Source organism: Ranitomeya variabilis, chromosome 5, assembly GCF_051348905.1.
Source record: "Ranitomeya variabilis isolate aRanVar5 chromosome 5, aRanVar5.hap1, whole genome shotgun sequence".
In the NCBI taxonomy this organism is placed as follows: domain Eukaryota; kingdom Metazoa; phylum Chordata; class Amphibia; order Anura; family Dendrobatidae; genus Ranitomeya; species Ranitomeya variabilis.
Window position 1 is genome coordinate 435,598,287 of NC_135236.1, and position 21,096 is coordinate 435,619,382.

The 21,096-nt window shown below is 42.1% G+C and overlaps 1 protein-coding gene across 7 annotated transcripts in view; it reads right to left on the reverse strand.

Annotated features, from left to right (window-relative positions):
* Positions 1-692: 692 nt before the first annotated feature.
* OSBPL8 (oxysterol binding protein like 8) overlaps positions 693-21,096 on the reverse strand; it is a 365,096-nt gene continuing 344,692 nt past the window's right edge. For 4 of the 7 annotated variants that reach the window (XM_077265331.1, XM_077265330.1, XM_077265335.1 and 1 more), the window contains 11 exons: positions 20,498-20,596; positions 18,062-18,158; positions 17,728-17,826; positions 17,554-17,651; positions 12,341-12,430; positions 9,568-9,704; positions 8,854-9,039; positions 7,324-7,477; positions 6,203-6,308; positions 3,783-3,888; positions 693-1,166 (listed from right to left, as the gene is read on the reverse strand). In XM_077265331.1, the coding sequence (XP_077121446.1) occupies positions 1,031-1,166; positions 3,783-3,888; positions 6,203-6,308; positions 7,324-7,477; positions 8,854-9,039; positions 9,568-9,704; positions 12,341-12,430; positions 17,554-17,651; positions 17,728-17,826; positions 18,062-18,158; positions 20,498-20,596 (1,308 nt within the window). In that variant the 3' untranslated portion in view covers positions 693-1,030. The remainder of the gene's footprint in view (positions 1,167-3,782; positions 3,889-6,202; positions 6,309-7,323; positions 7,478-8,853; positions 9,040-9,567; positions 9,705-12,340; positions 12,431-17,553; positions 17,652-17,727; positions 17,827-18,061; positions 18,159-20,497; positions 20,597-21,096) is intronic. The other 3 variants (XM_077265332.1, XM_077265333.1, XM_077265337.1) reach the window with 1 other exon arrangement.

Genomic DNA, 21,096 nt, shown 5'->3' on the forward strand with positions numbered 1-21,096 from the left:
TTTCCGGCAGATGTTTGATTTCTGTAAATCAGCAAACTATGTAGTGGCTTTAAAATGTTTCTACAGTTGTGTAGATTGACCTAACATTTGTCACTGGTTTGGTGATTACCTTTTATATATATGGTAATGTGCGGGGACGTTCTAAGTATCACATAAGAAATAATTAGAACAACAGAGTATATATATATATATATGTAACGGAGATCCTTCAGCTGCAGTAGCCTACTTGGCTATGTTTGCTGACACAACTCAATTTTCAGACATTGCAAAGAGTGATAATGAATCAAGAAATGGGAAAAGACTATAGAATACCAAATAAATTACATTGCCAGCTAACCAACGCAAATGAACGGTATGGCTACATGGTGGACATAAGTAACTGTAGCATTTTGAAGCAAGCTCACCCAGAAAAGCAGCCAATTGTCCTGCCGCAGCTCGCACCTTTATCAATATCATCCGCTTTCCGGTGGCTTTCCTGAACTACGTAGAGAAGATCAGTTTTGGCATAAGTTATCAGGTAACCATAACTCTGCAGAATACTAGTGAAGGATCCTGTTAAGAATATACTTAATAGAAACGTGATGTTTGTCAAGTACCTGAATTAACAGGACCTTTGCTTTCCAGGCTGTCATTTCAACTCAGAATGCTAATAGCTCAATTAACCCAAAAAGACCTGCAATGGCAGCCAGCAGCATACTTAGAAAACGTGTTCATATACATCTGTGACATGGACATTACAGAACAGTGAGGTGTGTAACAGCGAATACAATGACACAGCTCGCTAGACAGTGCGGGCACTTTCATACTTGTTCTACTGGCGATGTGGACAAAGTGAAAAGCTGTACAAGATTCCAGAGTCGAGGGCGGATACTTTAAAAAGAAGAAGAATATTGCACCCAAAAGTTCAAATCATCTGACCTCCAACATGGCGGGGATGAAAAGCACTGAAAATGCTAGTGAGGCAAGAAGTGGTCCCAATCCAACAGCGACAGTTCCAGACTCCACATACTTCTATGTGAGTCCGTTTCTTTCATTTGAACAAATAGTTAATGGCAATCTGAAGAAAAATCAGGAAGATAATAATACAATAGTCTCTTTGCTGAAGGAAGCTACCTTCTGTGCTTGAGGCATTTGCAGTTACACGATTACGGAGAGCGATGATGTTCCTATAGGACAGAACAAGAGGGTGGAGATTAAAACAAGCAGAAGATTAGGCTGGATTATCAAAGAGGACTTGTAATTTTGGAAAGTTGATTGTCGTATTAGAGTCAAATGGCCAAATTAGACAAGCTACTACTATATTGAATATTGGTTCGCCTAAAGAGGCACGCTGGCTTAAAGGGGACATCTAGGACTTGAAAAAAAAAAAAGGCATGTAGTTGATAACAGAGGCAACTACCTGCCCGTTGTACCTGGTGCCGGTCATTGACCGCTCCCGATGGCGATTCAGCAGCTCCCTGGCAACAAAGCAGCAGTTTCTCTTCCTGTTAACAAGGAGGGACTACTGGCGACATGCTAACTGACAGCTGACGTCTGATGCCTATTTGGGGAAACCAGCTGTCAATCAGCATGACACCAGTGTTCCCACCCTGTCAACAGGAAAAGAATCTGCTCCTCTATTGCCAGGAAACAGCTGAATCTCCGCCAGGAACAGTCAATGACCGGCCCTGGGTACAACAGGCAGGTAGTCTGCCTCTGTTAGCAACTACCTTTTTTAAGTCCTAGATATCCCCTCTAAGAGTAATTGTCCAGCTTTGAGGAATTATTATATTTTTATTATTTAAATGGCTGCATTTGGGGCTCAACCAAACGATCACAGACCATCATCAATTTAGAATGTGCAGAGAAAGAAAATCCGAAAAAGCCACATTTTTAAAGAAATCCAATTGAAAAAATTATTTTTAGTCTTAAGTACAAGCATAAAAAAAGATATATAATATTTATATATATATATATATATATATACACATTATATACAGTACAGACCAAAAGTTTGGACACACCTGTTCATTTAAAGATTTTTCTGTATTTTCATGACTATGAAATTGTACATTGACACTGAAGGCATCAAAGCTATGAATCAACACACGTGGAATTATATACTTAACAAAAAAGTGTGAAACAACTGAAATTATGTCTTATATTCTAGGTTCTTCAAAGTAGCCACCTTTTGCTTTGATGACTGCTTTGCACACTCTTGGCATTCTCTTGATGAGCTTCAAGAGGTAGTCACCGGGAATGGTTTTCACTTCACAGGTGTGCCCTGTCAGGTTTAATAAGTGGGATTTCTTGAGCCTTATAAATGGGGTTGGGGCCATCAGTTGTGTTGTGCAGAAGTCTGGTGGATACGCAGTTGATAGTCCTAATGAATGGACTGTTAGAATTTGTATTATGGCAAGAAAAAAGCAGCTCAGTAAAGAAAAACGAGTGGCCATCATTACTTTAAGAAATGAAGGTCAGTCAGTCCGAAAGTGTCCCCAAGTGCAGTGGCAAAAACCATCAAGCGCTACAAAGAAACTGGCTCACATGAGGACCGGCCCAGGAAAGGAAGACCAAGAGTCACCTCTGCTTCTGAGGATAAGTTTATCCGAGTCACCAGCCTCAGAAATCGCAGGTTAACAGCAGCTCAGATTAGAGACCAGGTCAACGCCACACAGAGTTCTAGCACCAGACACATCTCTACAACAACTGTTAAGAGGAGACTTTGTGCAGCAGGCCTTCATGGTAAAATAGCTGCTAGGAAACCACTGCTAAGGACAGGCAACAAGCAGGAGAGACTTGTTTGGGCTAAAGAACACAAGGAATGGACATTAGACCAGTGGAAATCTGTGTTTTGGTCTGATGAGTCCAAATTTGAGATCTTTGGTTCCAACCACCGTGTCTTTGTGCGACGCAGAAAAGGTGAACGGATGGACTCTACATGCCTGGTTCCCACCGTGAAGCATGGAGGAGATGGTGTGATGGTGTGGGGGTGCTTTGCTGGTGTCACTGTTGGGGATTTATTCAAAACTCAAGGCATACTGAACCAGCTTGGCTACAACAGCATCTTGCAGCTGCATGCTATTCCATCCGGTTTGCGTTTAGTTGGACCATCATTTATTTTTTTAACAGGACAATGACCCCAAACACACCTCCAGGCTGTGTAAGGGCTATCTGACCAAGAAGGAGAGTGATGGGGTGTTAGGCCAGATGACCTGGCCTCCACAGTCACCAGACCTGAGCCCAATCGAGATGGTTTGGGGTGAGCTGGACCGCAGAGTGAAGGCAAAAGGGCCAACAAGTGCTAAGCATCTCTGGGAACTCCAAGATTGTTGGAAGACCATTCCCGGTGACTACCTCGTGTAGCTCATCAAGAGAATGCCAAGAGTGTGCAAAGCAGTCATCAAAGCAAAAGGTGGCTACTTTGAAGAACCTAGAATATAAGACATATTTTCAGTTGTTTCACATTTTTTTGTTAAGTATATAATTCCACATGTGTTAATTCATAGGTTTGATGCCTTCAGTGTGAATGTACAATTTTCATAGTTATGAAAATACAGAAAAATCTTTAAATGAGAAGGTGCGTCCAAACTTTTGGTCTGTACTGTATGCGTATATTATCATGACTATGTGTACAGAACGATCATACTAACGAGAATACTTACACAGCACTCATTTAACGACATGGATCATGCTGAGGCCACTACAGTTATTTTCTATGCACTGAACAACATGAACCTAATGTCTATCAGGTTAAAAAAGTTTCACATCCAGAAAACAAATGTGCAAAGAGATATGATCACCTGTTGATTTCTTCTTGTGTTTTCTTGATGGATTCTATGGCACTTTGTAATTCTCCATGATCTGCCCCTTTCTTTCGACTTCTACTGCTGTGAGCCAATACGTGCGCTGTAAGAGCAATGACGACACACACTTACTGCATCATTCTTCTTTTACCATTATTACAAACCTCAGCAAAGTCACTGCAGTCAGTGGTTCTCTCTTAAAGGGATTTTAATATATGTAAACAAACTATACAAAACACTTGCCTAAGGGTACCGTCACACAGTGCCATTTTCATCGCTACGACGGCACGATTCGTGACGTTGCAGCATCGTATGATTATCGCTCCAGCGTCGTAGACTGCGGTCACACGTTGCAATACACGGCGCTGGAGCGATAATTTCATGACGTATTTGCGATGTAGAAGCCGTTGGTTACTGAGCGCACATCGTATACAACCTGTGTCACACGATGCAATCATGCCGCCACAGCGGGACACTAGACGACGAAAGAAAGTTTCAAACGATCTGCTACGACGTACGATTCTCAGCGGGGATCCGGATCGCAGTAGCGTGTCAGACACAACGATATCGTAACGATATCGCTAGAATGTCACGAATCGTGCCGTCGTAGCGATGAAAATGGCACTGTGTGACGGTACCCTAAGTATTTGGGCAAAATGGTTTAACAGCGTGGTGTGAAAGCATTGCCACTATTTACTGCCACCTGATCACTTAATTATGTCATTTTAATTGACATCTTTCATTTTACTTTACAGTGTAATTTTTTTTTATTTTATTTATTTATTTTATTTTTTTTTTTTGGGGGGGGGTAATTTTTTTTTTACTAAGTTCACTCTGCAGAAAAAATTACCTATGTGCACACGTTGCGGATTTGCCTGTGGAATTTTCCATGCGGATTCTGTATCTCTTGGCAGAAAACGCAGGTCAAAATCTGCGCTTTTTAATGCGGATTTTGTGCATTTTTCCTGCGGATTTTATGCGTTTTTACTCCAGCGTTTTCCTATAATGGAATGGGTGCAGAAATGCACAAAGAATTGACATGGTCCTTTTTTTAAACCGCTGTGGATTCCATGCAGAATTTTCCGCACCATAAGGACAGCATTTTTATTTTCCCATTGATTTACATTGTACTGCAAATCACACGCGGTTCTGCACGGAAAAAGCGCTGCGGATCCGCAGTAAATCCGCAACGTGTGCACATAGCCTGTGTTCTATGAATCAGTACTTTTATAATTTAGTATTTATGGAGGAGGTAGGTGTTGTCTATTTAGAAAACCATAACACTTCATAAGCTTCATTAAGCTATATTTTGTTAAATAAAATTGTATGGGTGCTTGTGTTTTATTGGTTGACCATTTTTACTGTACAGGATGTATATTTTTGTATCTTATTAGGGTGTAAAATTACTTACACAGTGATTTTTTAAAAAAATTTCAATATTTGAAAAGGAGGTGATTTCAACTTCCATAATTGTTGCTTTTTTATATAAAAAAAAATATATTTTTAGCGTTTCTTAAATGTTATATTTGTCCCCTTGGACCTGCGATAGCTTGCTCACCTATAAAATACAATAATACTGTAGTACTTCAACAGTATTTCAGTCTATTGTACAATTACAACTTCCCTATAAAGCCTTGGAGCACTGTCAGTGGGCATTCAGAAGCCTGCAAACAATCCAATGGGCACCCTGTGATTGCGTCACTACAAGGGGAGGATCATAGACGTTGTGACTCCTTCCTACCCTCCTAAAAGCGCTATTGACAGCATCATCTAAGTTACTATTGGGTATCGGCCGTATAACACAAGCAGCACCCGTGCTGTATGGTGCAGGCTCAGCTCCTGAGTCTTCTCCATACAGGGAGGACGCACTTCTGCCGTAAATATACGGTGCATGTCACCAAAGGGGTTAAAATAACTTATAGCTTTCATGAAAAGGTGCATTCCTCTCTTAGGGCACTGCCAAACTGCTGTGTATATATACTTCCATCTGATAGACACCTCTCCAGGTAGAAAGGGATCCTCCAGTTATCAGACATCTGTGGCAAGTCTCACAGATAAGGGAACTACCTATTTATACATTGGTTGGATCTATGTATGTCAATCATAATAAGACTATCATGAATGAAATATTGTTTAGGTCGGGGATGACAAGCTTTACAATAAACCAGTTTGTGGCCTTGAGAGCACAGACAGAGCTTCTTGTAGATCAGAACTAAGATGGCACACAGGTTAATATTCACATCCTCTTTATCACGCAGAACTTTAGCACTAGAGGTGCCAGCTTCCTATTTCTTTTAAACCTATGTACACAGCTTTTTCACAGAGAGAATTGAGTGCCCTATAATCTCCCGACTCCAGCTAGGTTGTATCAACCTGGAGAAACCATGGTCCCAAAGCTCTTACAAATGAAAGCCCACCTTCACTGCCAGAGGAGTCCTGATTATCCAGCTCTGGGGAGGAGCACCCACTTTCTCCTTTCTTCTGCTGACCACTTGACTTGTGCTTCAGCTTTGGAACACAAACCTGTAATACACAAAATTATACATGTAGAATTGCAATCTAAAGCCGATCTGAAGGTACAGCCTAAAACAAAAGCCTAGAAGAACTAGAATACCCATCCAAATGTTAGATACAAATGCATTTCTTAAGAGGTCTCTCCACCTTTTCTGCATCTAATGGCCCCCATATACGTTATATTAAAGTCGAACCAACCGGCCGATATCAGCGGGATCGGCTGACCATCTAATGAGTATTCCTGACTCTTCCTGAATTAATTATGTCAGAGGAGCTAAGAGGCAGGCAGTCCGAATTAACTTGCCCAACCTTTTTGTTCGCCAGGATATATGACTACGACAGCGCCATCTGCCATCTGTGGGCATTTGTGGCTGTGGGGTGTCAGGAGAGATAGCAGTCTTCAGAGTGAGTGATCAGATGACAGCTATCGCTTGCGTATGGCTACCATTAATGAAGAAAAAAAGGTAGCCAATATTCAAATTAAGATTCAATACTAAGCCTGATTGTAACAAAAAACAGAGCATAAAATCCTGACACCATGCAACACTAAAAAAATAGTAGTATATTAACAATAACTAAGCAAAATGCATCCCAATATATGCAGATTTCTCATGTATCACATATATTTCTGGGAGAAGAACATATCATAAAGAGCAGTCATGCATTTCGAGACTGTTAGTAGTTTTTTGAAGACAGAAAATAGCAAATGGTAAAGGGGTTTTCACATATATTCACTATTATAATGAGTAATGGTGTATGGACCTAAAGTGATCGATTCGGATTTCGGACATATTGCTCTGCCCAGTGACCTAAAGCGTGCACATATCAGTGTAAGGCAGATGTTGTGGCGCACACGGCCCTTCCGGCAGTATTACATACCAGTGTAGCACAGACCAACAATCAGATTTCTCAGCCTTACAGCCAGAGGTTAGAACTTTTAAGCTTCCATTTTACACATGCGTCCTGGATCTTGACTGGACAGAGCGGGGATAGAGGAAAGCCATTATCTTGACTCCAAACCTACCTGATAATTGCATTTGTCCCGCTTTGCCCCTTGGTTATTGAGACTAATTACACTCCCCGAACGTACCATTGGAGTCCTATGCCGGACTTTTGTCTGGACGGCACCATCTTTTTCAAACTGAACCAGGTCATTAAGGGGGTCCCATGGTCGGGTACTATAAAATATACAAAAATCACAATGACTTCAAAGCAGATTGTCACAACTATTAATAATGACACAAATATACGACAAACAACTAGAATGACACCTAGCAATAGCTTATAGCGCCTCCACTACCTGCCAGATATTATGACCCAGTAAAGGGCACAGTGCTACTCTCTACCAGTCAATGCAAATATGTGCCAGTAGAGGGCACAGTGCTACTCTTGTGTCAGTCTGTGTAGAGACAAATACACAAAAGGACCATACAGCAGTTACAAGAACGTTGTTTGTATATACCGTAGCTTTCTACTTGTTGAGAGAGGGAAGGTGTCTGTAGTAAGTCGGCCACTGACTACTAGAAAAAACAATGCTTGGAGAAGGGGCTGCCCTGTCTACTCATGAAATTAGCTGCCTCGCCTAATATCTGAAGGGTGTACTTAATACACGTGGGTTTTGTGACAGTTTTACTTCAATTGCAGGCAGTGGTAAAAAAAACTTAGTGAAAAACATCCATAGTCCTCCAATTTAACAAAGAATAATAAAATAACAGATTAAGGTGCATTTAGACAAGCCAAGAATCGGTGAACGATTAAAAACATAGATTCCCTATTATTGGACCATGTAAACATGTCAGCCATCACCCAACAAGAAAGCAAAATGCTTGTTCATCTGTGACCAGATGAGTTTTTGCCAGCATAAAAACCATTGTGTAAATTGGAGATGTGCTGCCAACAATATATTGATACAAGAACAAGACAAACGTCACGGTCTCTGCCTTCAAGCAAATCGAACGTCAAGAAGAGCAGCCGCAGCCAACTTCCTTTTGATGTTCAATATGTCCGAAGGCAGAGACGGTGACACCAGCGCTGACTGGGCGCCAGGCTCAAATGTCATAACAACCAACGCGAGTGCCGACATAGCGGAAACTGCGCTGGCACGGGAGGGGAGTATAAGATTTTTTATTTGATCAGGGCCAAGCGTGGGGTATGAGAAGGAATTGTCCTAGTAGAGGCCAACTTCTTTAATGGTCTGAAATCTGTTAAATAAGCAAAAAACGTCTTCGATCTTTGTGTGCTGGCAGAGTAAGTGAGTACTGATGAGGTGACAACAATATTAGTGCTCGAAGAAAACGACAAACAGTTAATAAAATTATCCAATATGTCACATCAAGTTTTGGGCTCCCTTCTAACAACATGTGACAGATTTTCATGTCACGAAAAGAAGGTGGCAAATGGCAATATTCAATCTAATTCTATTATGAGAACATACTCACATTGCAGTTTTTTTCTAAGTCACTATTGAACAGGTAATACAGTCAGAGACCAATGCTAAACATTATAAATACAACATTTATCGCAAATAAAATGCACAGAAGTGAACTGAACTTACTCCGCATATTTATAATGCCATTCTCCAGAGATCGGATCCTGTTCAAAGAGATTGCAGGTCCACTCCTCTCCCTTTGTCTTCCTCTCTTTGGCAGCTTTCCTCTGAGCCTCCTCCAAAACAAACTTCTCCTGAGTGGCTTCTGTCTGATCTTTGTTATTGATTGCCCTTGTAACATGTTGCCAGAGTCTGCAAATATGGAGAAGGGCATTGTTTAGCATCTAGAATTATATAATTAAGGCAAAATTTACCTTGCACCAAAACTAACCATAAAGGTATAAAAAAAACAGAACAAATAAAAATGATTAAAAGTAATTAAAAAAGCAGAATTTTACATTATGTGAAAGTTACATACCTAATGATGGATCAAAAACCAGTTCACTTCTTACAGATTTCGGCCATTAAGTGCACAGAACTTAAGGCCTCATACAGATTAGGGGGGCTGTTGGTCAATCATTCAGCTGACAGGCATTCCAACACACACAAGTATATGTTCTCTGTGAAACCTGCTGACCGACATCTCTGCTGGTGACTTATCTCCAGGAGAACAATGTGATCGGTAGTCCGAATTCAGATATGCCGACTATCAGTTGGCCGGCATCCCCATGCGCATTAAAGTGTTGGCGAACCCCTCGATATTGGTGGGTACGGATGACAGTCAAATATTTATAGGGGCTTTACCTTCACAGACAAAATTATATTCCCAAGATGAATTACCTTTCAGATTCAAACTCTCCCTGCTCATCACGCTGCACTGTGCATCGGATCAATCTGCGCTGCTTAATCTCATGGGTGGGGTTCCAGAAGGTCTCAGACATATCTGTCTTCTTGTCATGAATAAAGACTTCACTGTCCTGGAAAGTAATTGTACATTTTTATGGTCAGGTGAATGCCTCTCAGCTGGAGGACAAAGCCTGTGGACAAGGATGGTGCTCATCTTTAAGAATGGAGCACTGTTTTTCTTATTTCATCTTTAAAGTCTTGTTCCCATCTGTAAAATGACCTCAAGTAATGAAGCAATGAAGCTATGGTACCACTATGATCAGTAGGCCTGATTTCTGGCATCTCCACTGATCCTAATAATGAAGTGTTGGTCCAAAAAGAGTAAAAAAACTAAATCAGTGTTGTGGTCCCTTCATTTACAGAAACAATTGGAGTCCCAAAGTTTCGACCTCTACCGATAATAAAATAAAGACATATCCTGCAGAATGATTGGGGGAAAACCCATAACAGTGCATTAAATAGAAAAGGAACCCTTAACCACTTGACAGTAGCGATGAACCTTAATTCTGCACTCTTAAAAGAGCTGTTCTATAAAGACAGCCTCCTAGGGAATATGGATGACATGGCAGGGGCCCCTTGTTTGGATCTCTCTTCTATGCGCTAGAATAAAGAAATGCTAAAAAACAATACAACTTGTAGATTCGGACCATGTTTTATCAAAAGATATGTACAGGAGGCATGTTTCTCTGGTAAAGTAAACTGGACCACAGTAGGTTTGGCTTTCAAAACCCTCAACAACCAAAGATAACCACCATGGTATTCACATCCAAACCATTGTCTGCTTTAGGGTACCGTCACACAGTGCAATTTTGATCGCTACAACGGCACGATTTGTGACGTTCCAGCGATGCATTTACGATATCGCTGTGTCTGACACGCTACTGCGATCCGGATCCCCGCTGAGAATCGTACGTCGTAGCAGATCGTTTGAAACTTTCTTTCGTCGTCTAGTGTCCCGCTGTGGCGGCATGATTGCATTGTGTGACACAGGTTGTATACGATGTGCGCACAGTAACCAACGGCTTCTACATCGCAAATACGTCATGAAATTATCGCTCCAGCGCCGTGTATTGCAACGTGTGACCGCAGTCTACGACGCTGGAGCGATAATCATACGACGCTGCAACGTCACGAATCGTGCCGTCGTAGCGATGAAAATGGCACTGTGTGACGGTACCCTTAAGAAAACTCCTTTAAGTGCAAATGCAAAGCAATTGTATGTGAATGCTCATATATTAAATAGTTAGAGAGGTTGAAAAAAGACCTAGGTCCATCAAATTCAACCAATTCTACATTTTGTCACAAAATTAACTATAACCCACAACGTTATGTAAATTGAGGAAATCATCCAGACCTAGGAGGGGGATCTCATTTACATTTATAAATATATGTGTGGTCAGTACAAAGAACTTGCACATGACTTATTCCTTAAAAAAGACCATACTAAGGACCAGGGGCCACTCATTACGGGAGGAAGAAACGCGATTCTGGCAGCTAAACAGGAAAGGGTTCTTTACAGTTAGAGCAGTCAGACTGTGGGATGCCGACCACAAGAGGTAGAAATGGAAGACACTAGGACAGCTTTTAAAAAGGGCTGGATGATTTCCTCACTAGACATAACATTGTGGGTTATAGATAATTTAGTGACAAAATGGATAATCGGTGAAGAAAGGTTGAACTGGATGGACCTAGGTCTTTTTTCAACCTGCGTAAGGCTAGTTTCACATTTGCGTTTAAAAACGCTGCGTTTAAAACGCAAACACAGGTGGTGAAAAAAACGCATGTAAACGCGTGCAAACGCTGCGTTTTTTAGACGCATGCGTTTTCGCATGTGGTAAAAAAAACGCGGCGTTTTGCCGCGTTTACATGCGTTTTTTTCCTGCGTTTGCGTTTTTGAAACGCATGCTGAGAAGTGTGTGACAGCTGCCAATCATCAAAATCAACAAGAAAACCCACTATTAATAGAAATAGCTAGTGTTGGGGTTAGGGTTTGGATCCCTTTATCACCTTGATGGTGGGGGGTGGCTTCTCAGTGTGTATACATGTTTTTTTCTATGGAAACGCATGCGTTTAAAAACGCAACCAAACGAATGTGCTTAAAAACGCATGTGTTTACATAGACAGCAATACGTTTTTTTGCGGCAAAAAAACGCATGCTTTTTTTTGCGGCAAAAAAACGCCTCTAGAAATTACTACATGTTGCATTTCTGCAACAAAACGCAATCATAGAAACGACGCATGCATCGTCAAACGCGGCAAAACGCATACAAAAAAAACGCATGCGTTTTTAATGTTAAATATAGGGAAAAAACGCATGCGTTTTTTTGCGCTAAAACGCAGCGGCAAAAAAACGCAAATGTGAAACCAGCCTAACTATGTGTCGTCGGCAAAGACTCTCAATCCCGTCCACAAGGTAACTAATAAAGAGGTTAACAAGAATCGATCCTAGCACAGATCCCTGCGGTCCCCACTGCTGACTATATCCCATTTAGAGAATGTACCATTTATGACAACTCTGTTTGCTGTCATTTAGCCAATTCCTTACCAATATGTATTTCAGTGTCCCCTAGTCCCTGTTTCTGTAGCTTCACTATAAGAATATTATGTGGTACAGTCCATATTCACAAAAATGGAAAGAAAAACAGTATTGATGTAATGTGTCATAACGACACAGATTTTAATGACTGCTACTTATTCTGCCACTTACCCAATGACCTTCCAGAGTGGCCAGGACTTCCTTTCCCAGTTTAATTTTCCCTGATATTTGATTAACACTATCATCATTTCCAAGAAATGGCTGCAAAGTAAAGTAACACCAGTCAACTACATGGTAATTACACACTGAACAAAGTATAAGCACTAGTTAAAGTCCTCTATAACCATCGATCTGCTTCCCGCTTGCTGATAGCTTGCGAGTCCATTCTCAGTCCATTGTGCCATGCATCAATAGACCTACCCATTTTCTAGGGCACATCACACACAGGTACTTTGTATATGATGCTAAAGGCTGCATCATATTCATCCTGACAATTGCTGAGGATGTCTTTAAGCAAAGGTCATGTGAGAATTAGTGATGATGTTGCGCCTACTATACATGAGCAATCCTCCTAGGTCCCACATCTGATGTTCTTCCTTAAAGGTCCATATTTGTTCAGTAGAAATATATGGCACGCTCCTCCTCACTCTGCTGAGCGATTGCAATATGGATCTACTATTTTGGTTTTGCATGTGGCAATTAAAGTACATTTTCTTTTATTAATCTAGTGATAAAATAGGTAACCTTGCAGTTTTCCAATATACAGTTAGGTCCAGAAATATTTGGACAGAGACAACATTTTTCTCATTTTGGTTATAGACATTACCACAATTTAATTTTAAACAAAACAATTCAGATGCAGTTGAAGTTCAGACTTTCAGCTTTCATTTGAGGGTATCCACATTAAAATTGGATGAAGGGTTTAGGAGTTTCAGCTCCTTAACATGTGCCACCCTGTTTTTTTATGGGACCAAAAGTAATTGGACAGATTCAATAACTTTAAATAAAATGTTCATTTCTAGTACTTGGTTGAAAACCCTTTGTTGGCAATGACTGCCTGAAGTCTTGAACTCATGGACATCACCAGACGCTGTGTTTCCTCCTTTTTGATGCTCTGCCAGGCCTTCACTGCGGTGGTTTTCAGTTGCTGTTTGTTTGTGGGCCTTTCTGTCTGAAGTTTAGTCTTTAACAAGTGAAATGCATGCTCAATTGGGTTGAGATCAGGTGACTGACTTGGCCATTCAAGAATATTCCACTTCTTTGCTTTAATAGACTCCTGGGTTGCTTTGGCTTCATGTTTTGGTCATTGTCCATCTGTAGTATGAAACGACGACCAATCAGTTTTGCTGCATTTGGCTGGATCTGAGCACACAGTATGGCTCTGAATACCTCAGAATTCATTCAGCTGCTTCTGTCCTGTGTCACATCATCAATAAACACTAGTGACCCAGTGCCACTGGCAGCCATGCATGCCCAAGCCATCACACTGCCTCCACCGTGTTTTACAGATGATGTGGTATGCTTTGGATCATGAGCTGTACCAAGCCTTCGCCATACTTTTCTCTTTCCATCATTCTGGTAGAGGTTGATCTTGGTTTCATCTGTCCAAAAAATATTCTTCCAGAACTGTGCTGGCTTTTTTAGATGTTTTTTAGCCAAGTCCAGTCTAGCCTTTTTATTCTTGACACTTATGAGTGGCTTGCACCGTGCAGTGAACCCTCTGTATTTACTTTCATGCCGTCTTCTCTTTATGGTAGATTTGGATATTGATGCGCCTACCTCCTGGAGAGTGTTGTTCACTTGGTTGGCTTTTGTAAAGGGGTTTCTCTTCACCATGGAGGTTATTCTGCGATCACCCACCACTGTTGTCTTCCGTGGGCGCCCAGGTCTTTTTGCATTGATGAGTTCACCAGTGCTTTATTTCCTTCTCAGGATGTACCAAACTGTACATTTTGCCACTCCGAATATTGTAGCAATTTCTCGGATGAGTTTTTTCTCTGTTTTCACAGCTTAAGAATGGCTTGTTTCACCTTCATTGAGAGCACTTTTGACCGCATGTTTACTTCATAGGAAAACCTTCCAAATGCAAGCACCACACCTCAAATCAACTCCAGGCCTTTTATCTGCTTAGTTGAGAATGACATAATGAAGGGATTGCCCACACCTGTCCATGAAATAGCCTTGGAGTCAATTGTCCAATTACTTTTGGTCCCTTGAAAAAACAGGGTGGCACAGGTTAAGGAGCTGAAACTCCTAAACCCTTCATCCAATTTTAATGTGGATACCCTCAAATGAAAGCTGAAAGTCTGAACTTCAACTGCATCTGAATTGTTTTGTTTAAAATTAAATTGTGGTAATGTCTATAACCAAAATGAGAAAAATGTTGTCTCTGTCCAAATATTTCTGGACCTAACTGTATATGAGAACAAAGTGTCACTCTTGTAAGAAAGCGACAGTATCTATTAGATGCCAATGAACTGATAAGATGGTGGCTGCAGAACTACTGAATTGTTCTCATACACTTTATGCAGTTAATAGCCTCTGTGTCTGTACTGCTACACACTTAGGCAGTTAACTGGTTCATGCAGCTTTACATGAACACCCGAGCCTTACACTATGGCCGGTCCACATAACTAAAGCAATTGTTACCATCCACCTATCGTGTCTCCCCTTTTCCTCATAGTTTGTAAGCTTGCGAGCAGGGCCTCATTCCTCCTGGTATCTGTTTTGAACTGTGATTTCTGTTATGCTGTAATGTCTATTGTCTGTACAAGTCCCCTCTATAAGTTGCAAAGCGCTGCGGAATATGTTGGCGCTATATAAATAAAATTATTATTATTATATTATTATTATTGATTGTAGGGACTTGTCCACCATTCCATGAAAAGGACGTCTCTCCAATTTTCTCAAGAGTTCTTTTCCAGGGACTCAAGCCTTGTGATAGGCACCATACTAAAGGGAACCTGCCGAAGGATTGTGCTCAGTAACCTACAGACAGTGTCTGGTTGGAGCAGTTATACTGATTACAATGATACCTGGGTGATGAAATCCGTCTTGTGGTTGTTTGTAGGTTACTGAGAAAAATCCTGCTGACAGGTTCTCTTTAAGACCAGTTAGCCAAAGGAAACACATTGCATTGGTCAACCAAAGAGATTGGCCTGCAGAAAAGATTACCACTCCAGTGACCATTGTATGATATAAACGTTTCTCCTTCCGCTGCACCAAAAAAAACTTAATTAACAGGCAATATTAAAGCAGCACCAAGCACACCAAACACTGCACTGCCATCCAAACTTGTCATACACAGCCTATAGATATCTGCATTTAAAATATTGAACACTTGTCTGTCCCTTTTTATAAGAGCTGGTGTGCATAGATTCATAGAACCTGTTCCATCATGCCACAACAAAGACTTTTCAGGAGGTCAGCTAATGAAAAGAAGAGTAGTGGAAGTTAGTAGGCAAATCTCAGTGCTCCCATCCAGAGGCCACAGATAACGGACGGGGCCAATGGATTGGCTCCTGAAATTCGGTTCACACCTTTTTCTGTCTATGCATGTAAGATTAGACCTGCAATCAATCCTGTAGAATGCACCCACGGCTAACTGAATAGGACTTAACAAGGCTTCACATCCTACATCACATAACCTTGCTAGAGGTCGCATGACTGGCACCATGTTTAGCATTACTCATTACTTACATAGCTAACATTGGGCAACAACCACTTCACTATGTAGCGACACGGCGTTCACTTCAGTGGAAAGCGAAAGGTATAAGAGCAGTATTCTAAACTCATGTACATTAGAAAACAATATGATTACTGACAACACACCTGACAACAGTAGGTAAAAAGATCTCTGCAGGTACAAAAATATACAGTATATCACACAGGACCGGAGTATATAAATTATAGTAAACTTACAACAAGCAAATATAAAACATGCATGGAAAGCATAAAAGAGCAAAAAATAATTGATGGTGGCCCATCAATTCAATGCCAAATGAGCAATACTATGACGTGTGCAGAGAGAGCAGATAATCTAAGCGATACTGCCACGTGTCATCCAATGAATTCTTTATAAGCTCTGCAGATTTCCTTGAAAAATCTGCCAGCAAGAACGGTATACCTGGTCAACAAACGGAGACGTACCTTGTAGTCCTTAATGGTTTTATTGTTTTTTTTTATCAGCCGCGGGAATAAAGCAGATTGACTTAACATAAATTTAAGAATTAAAAGTAACAGAACAGTGAGATTTCCACAGCAAGTGTACACCAGTGGCCAATTTATTGGGTATATCTCAGATACAGTATGCAGCCAGTCTGGCCACTGTGCATGTACCACTATTCAGGTCATTAAAGTGAATCGGACATCTGAATTCTGTTGCCCAGTCCACGGCAGCATGCATCACGCACTGGCTGTAAGATCATAGCCAGCTATGTCTGATTCTGAAAAACTGTGGCGTTTCAGAGAAAAGTCACTGTAGCCAAGCCGCACTGTAGACTAGTCAAAAAGGCGGGTCCCCAGTGGCTTCTCCTTGCCCACTGCACTGGAGTGACAGGTCTCTCCCTGTATGTGCACATTTGCAGAGACCTGACAATCCAGGGCAACGGGTAGGGTGAAGCCACCGAGGACCCACCTGTCCGCCTATTCACGAGCGCAGCTCGGTCCCCGGCTGCTTTTAAAGTATAAACATACCTGTCTGAGTTCACACAGCGAGAGCCAGATGCATGCTGCCTGTGGATGGGGCCGCATGTATCAGCTGCCAGGTTCACTTTACTGTCAATCACATAGGGACGTTTGCACACTTAAAGCTCATGTTCCATAGTCTTCCATTCTTGCTAATTTATCTTTTCCTTCAGGTAGAAGAGTATGGTTTTAATCCTTTACGTTAGGGATCATATTTTACAAGACCTCCTAATCGAGAGACATACTGGTGGTCCAGGCCTTTAGGGTACTTTCTATGTAATATGGTCCAATCCTAGATCAGCATATAACAGCAGGGCTAAGCATCCAGCAGGAAGATGATTTCACAACACCATGGTAAGTGCTCGAGTTCCTCAGCTGCTAACATCTGTTTCACTTTACTTTTAGCAGCCACAGAACATTAACAGATGTGCTTTACAAGGCCGCTCAGATTCTTTCCATGGGTCTGAACAGAGGATGGACATGCTGGTATAGCTTTCTTGATCAGGGATTAGAAGCTTTGCTCCTCTTCGTGTCACAATGATAATGATCAGACAGTAATATTGTGTTCTCTTGCGGATCAGTAGATTACGACCTACCAGTATTAGCTGTGCCTCAGCATACGTTGCTGCTATAATCTGAAAGTTAACTAAACCTAATAAAGTGGCCACTCCATGTCTGAGAAAAAATGGTATACATACCTTAAGTTTAAACTCTAGAATGGCACTGTAACCAGTTTTCTCACATGTGATGGTGACATTTCCTCCAAGCTCAAGCGTCATTGTGCCATAGAGGATGCCTATGTAGATACAAGTAACATAAGTTGGATATCTACCACCGAAAACCATTACGATGTTGACTTGCGAAAGTGGTACCTTTACAATGGGCATATGGCATGGTCATGGTGTAGTCTTCTCCTCTGTTAAGGAAGGTCAGTCTTCCTTCGCCTTCCAGGAGAGCGGATAGTGAATTACCTTCAGGAAAGAAAGCCCAGTGAACTTATGCTTACACTGCTACAGAAAGTTCAGCCTCTGACAAATAAGTGCCCTATCCTTATAGATATTCCGTGCACACGTCATAGGAAAACGCCTATCTACACTATGTGCAAAGCCCAGTCTCAAACTGTGTTCAAACTGCATGGAGAAAAAATAATACCCTGTAATTATAACTTATCGGTACATGTACTTAGAAAGAAATACTCCAACGTACCATAAAATTTGGATTTGGCCAAAATACTCCCACTGAGACAAAATCCATCTTTTCGATTGCTGACATAAAAGGCAGACACAGGCGGATGATGGGAAACCTGTTATATTAGGAAACAAACAGCATTACACCCGTTACACAGTTTAATCAACCATGCGGCGCACAATGTAATGTCAGGAGAACTCCCATTATAATAACTCTAGACTCTATGCGGGATTGTTATATATCTTGTGCAATCATCTTGCCCATCAACTCCATTGTGAACTCCATGATAACTTTCGGATGAAAGATATTAACTGTGCATTTCCATTCTGTACATTAAAGGCAAATTCACAGGATATGCAATAAGATGTATGGTGGATCTGATGCCCACTAATGAGATCTTCATCTATCCCAAGAATGGGGCAGCAATGTTGGGCAGCACAGTGCGTGGAGAGGTGGTCAGAATTCTCATTTATCTGTATTCCAACCACCACTCCACTGACAGCAGCCCATGATTGCCCAGTTCTCGAGATAAAGGCGAGTCCCATCAATGGAACCACATTTACTATAACTTCATGGCATATCCCATGGATGTGCCGTAAATGTATGAAATGCAGTAGCAAACTCTAGTCTAAATACTCTCCAGCCTCCTGTCAAGATCCCACCTCACCACCTGCACGGTCGACCCGCTCCCATCCCACCTCATCACTAACCTTTCCACGGTCTTCATCCCAACCCTAACACACCTCTTCAACCTCTCACTCACAACAGGTGTCTTCCCCTCATCCTTCAAGCATGCCAAGATCACACCCATCCTCAAAAAGCCCTCCCTTGACCCATCCTCTGTGTCTAGCTATCGCCCGATATCTCTTCTCCCTTATGCCTCCAAATTACTGGAGCAACATGTCCATCTTGAACTGTCCTCCCACCTCTCCTCCTGCTCCCTCTTTGATCAGTTACAATCTGGCTTCCGTCCCCATCACTCAACTGAAACTGCCCTAACTAAAGTCACCAATGACCTACTAACTGCCAGGAGCAAGCGACACTACTCTGTCCTCCTTCTCCTGGACCTGTCTTCTGCCTTTGACACGGTGGACCACTCCCTTCTGCTACAAATCATCTCATCTCTTGGCATCATAGACTTGGCCCTTTCTTGGATCTCGTCATATCTGACAGACCAAACATTCAGTGTCTCCCTCCCCCACACCATCTCCTCACTTCGCCCCTTGTCAGTCAGTGTTCCTCAAGGCTCTGTTCTAGGACCCCTACTTTTCTCCATCTACACCTTCGGCCTAGGACAGCTCATAGAATCCCACGGTATGCAGTACCATCTCTACGCCGATGACACGCAGATCTACCTATCCGGACCTGACCTCACCTCCTTACTTACCAAAATCCCGCACTGTCTGTCTGCTATTTCAGCCTTCTTTTCTGCTCGCTTTCTACAACTGAACATGGACAAAACAGAATTCATCATCTTTCCCCCATCTCACTCTACCCCGCCACCAGACCTATCCATCAATGTCAATGGCTGCTCACTTTCCCCAGTCACACACGCCCGATGCCTCGGGGTGATCCTCGACTCTGCCCTCTCTTTCAAGCCACATATCCAAGCCCTTGCCTCCTCCTGCTGTCTCAAACTCAAAAATATTTCCCGGATTTGCGCATTTCTTGACTGCGACACTGCAAAAACACTAGTGCATGCCCTTATCTCCCGCCTTGACTACTGCAACCTCCTACTCTCTGGACTCCCCTCTAGCACTCTGGCACCACTCCAATCCATCCTACACTCTGCTGCCCGACTAATCTACCTGTCTCCCCGCTATTCCCCAGCTTCTCCCCTATGCCATGCCCTTCACTGGCTTCCTATCGCCCAGAGGCTCCAGTTCAAAACCATCACAATGACAAACAAAGCCATCCACAACCTCCATACATCTTTCACATGGTCTCCCGGTACCTACTTACACGCAACCTCTGATCCTCTCAAGACCTCCTTCTCTACTCCCTTCTCATCTCTTCTTCCCACAACCGCATCCAAGACTTCTCCCGTGCTTCCCCCATACTCTGGAACTCTCTACTTCAACACATCAGACTCTCGCCTACCATAGAAACCTTCAAAAGGAACCTGAAGACTCATCTCTTCCGACAAGCCTACAGCCTGCAGTGATCCTCAACCTACTGAACCGCTGCACAACCTGCCCTACCCTCTCCTAGTGTATCCTCACCCATCCCCTGCGGACTGTGAGCCCTCGCGCTCAGGGTCCTCCCTTCTGTACCTGTTAGTGCCTTGTTTTTTGCTCATGTTTATTGTATTTGTCTATATTTGCCCTCTTTTTCACATATAAAGCGCCATGGAATAAATGGTGCTATAAATAATGTATAATAATAATAATAATAAAAAATATATCATATATAATACCTACAATCTGCTTCTGATCAAACGAGCAATAGACATACCTGCTCAGCAATGTAAAACGTCTTGCTACTGGTTTTCGGATGTATCCACAAACAGCGAAAGGTTTCTCCAAGTATAGGGTTGTATGGTTTCTTCAGGCCCTACAAAAGAAGATGGCTGGTATGAAATTGGGCTCTACTGCTATTACATAGTTGCTCATTACATGTCTGGAGGTGGCCGTACCCCTCATATAGTTATTCCTGCTGACCTTGCTGCCGATGCAAACCCAACAGGACTGATCCCTCTTGCCTTGGATGTGCCAAGCCAAAATTCCTTTAAAAAAGGATGGCTCTAAAAGGAGTTATCCACACAGACCTAAATTTCAGAAGGCCTCTATCACAGTGCATATAGACGAGTCCTGCTAATGAGCAATCTGCACAATGCCAGGATTCAGTTCTGTTGCCTTTTCGGGTGGTCAACAACTAACTACAAGTATGTGACTCTCATACTCACACTTATGTGCCAAGTAGCTACTTTTCCTGCTTCTCTCAATGTTCTATTGAGAGATGCATATGAGAAGCTAGCTGGCACGTGCCCGCAAGTATGCAAATTGTGTATTTTCAGTGACGTGACAACCTCTTGACCAGTTTGCACATAGCAC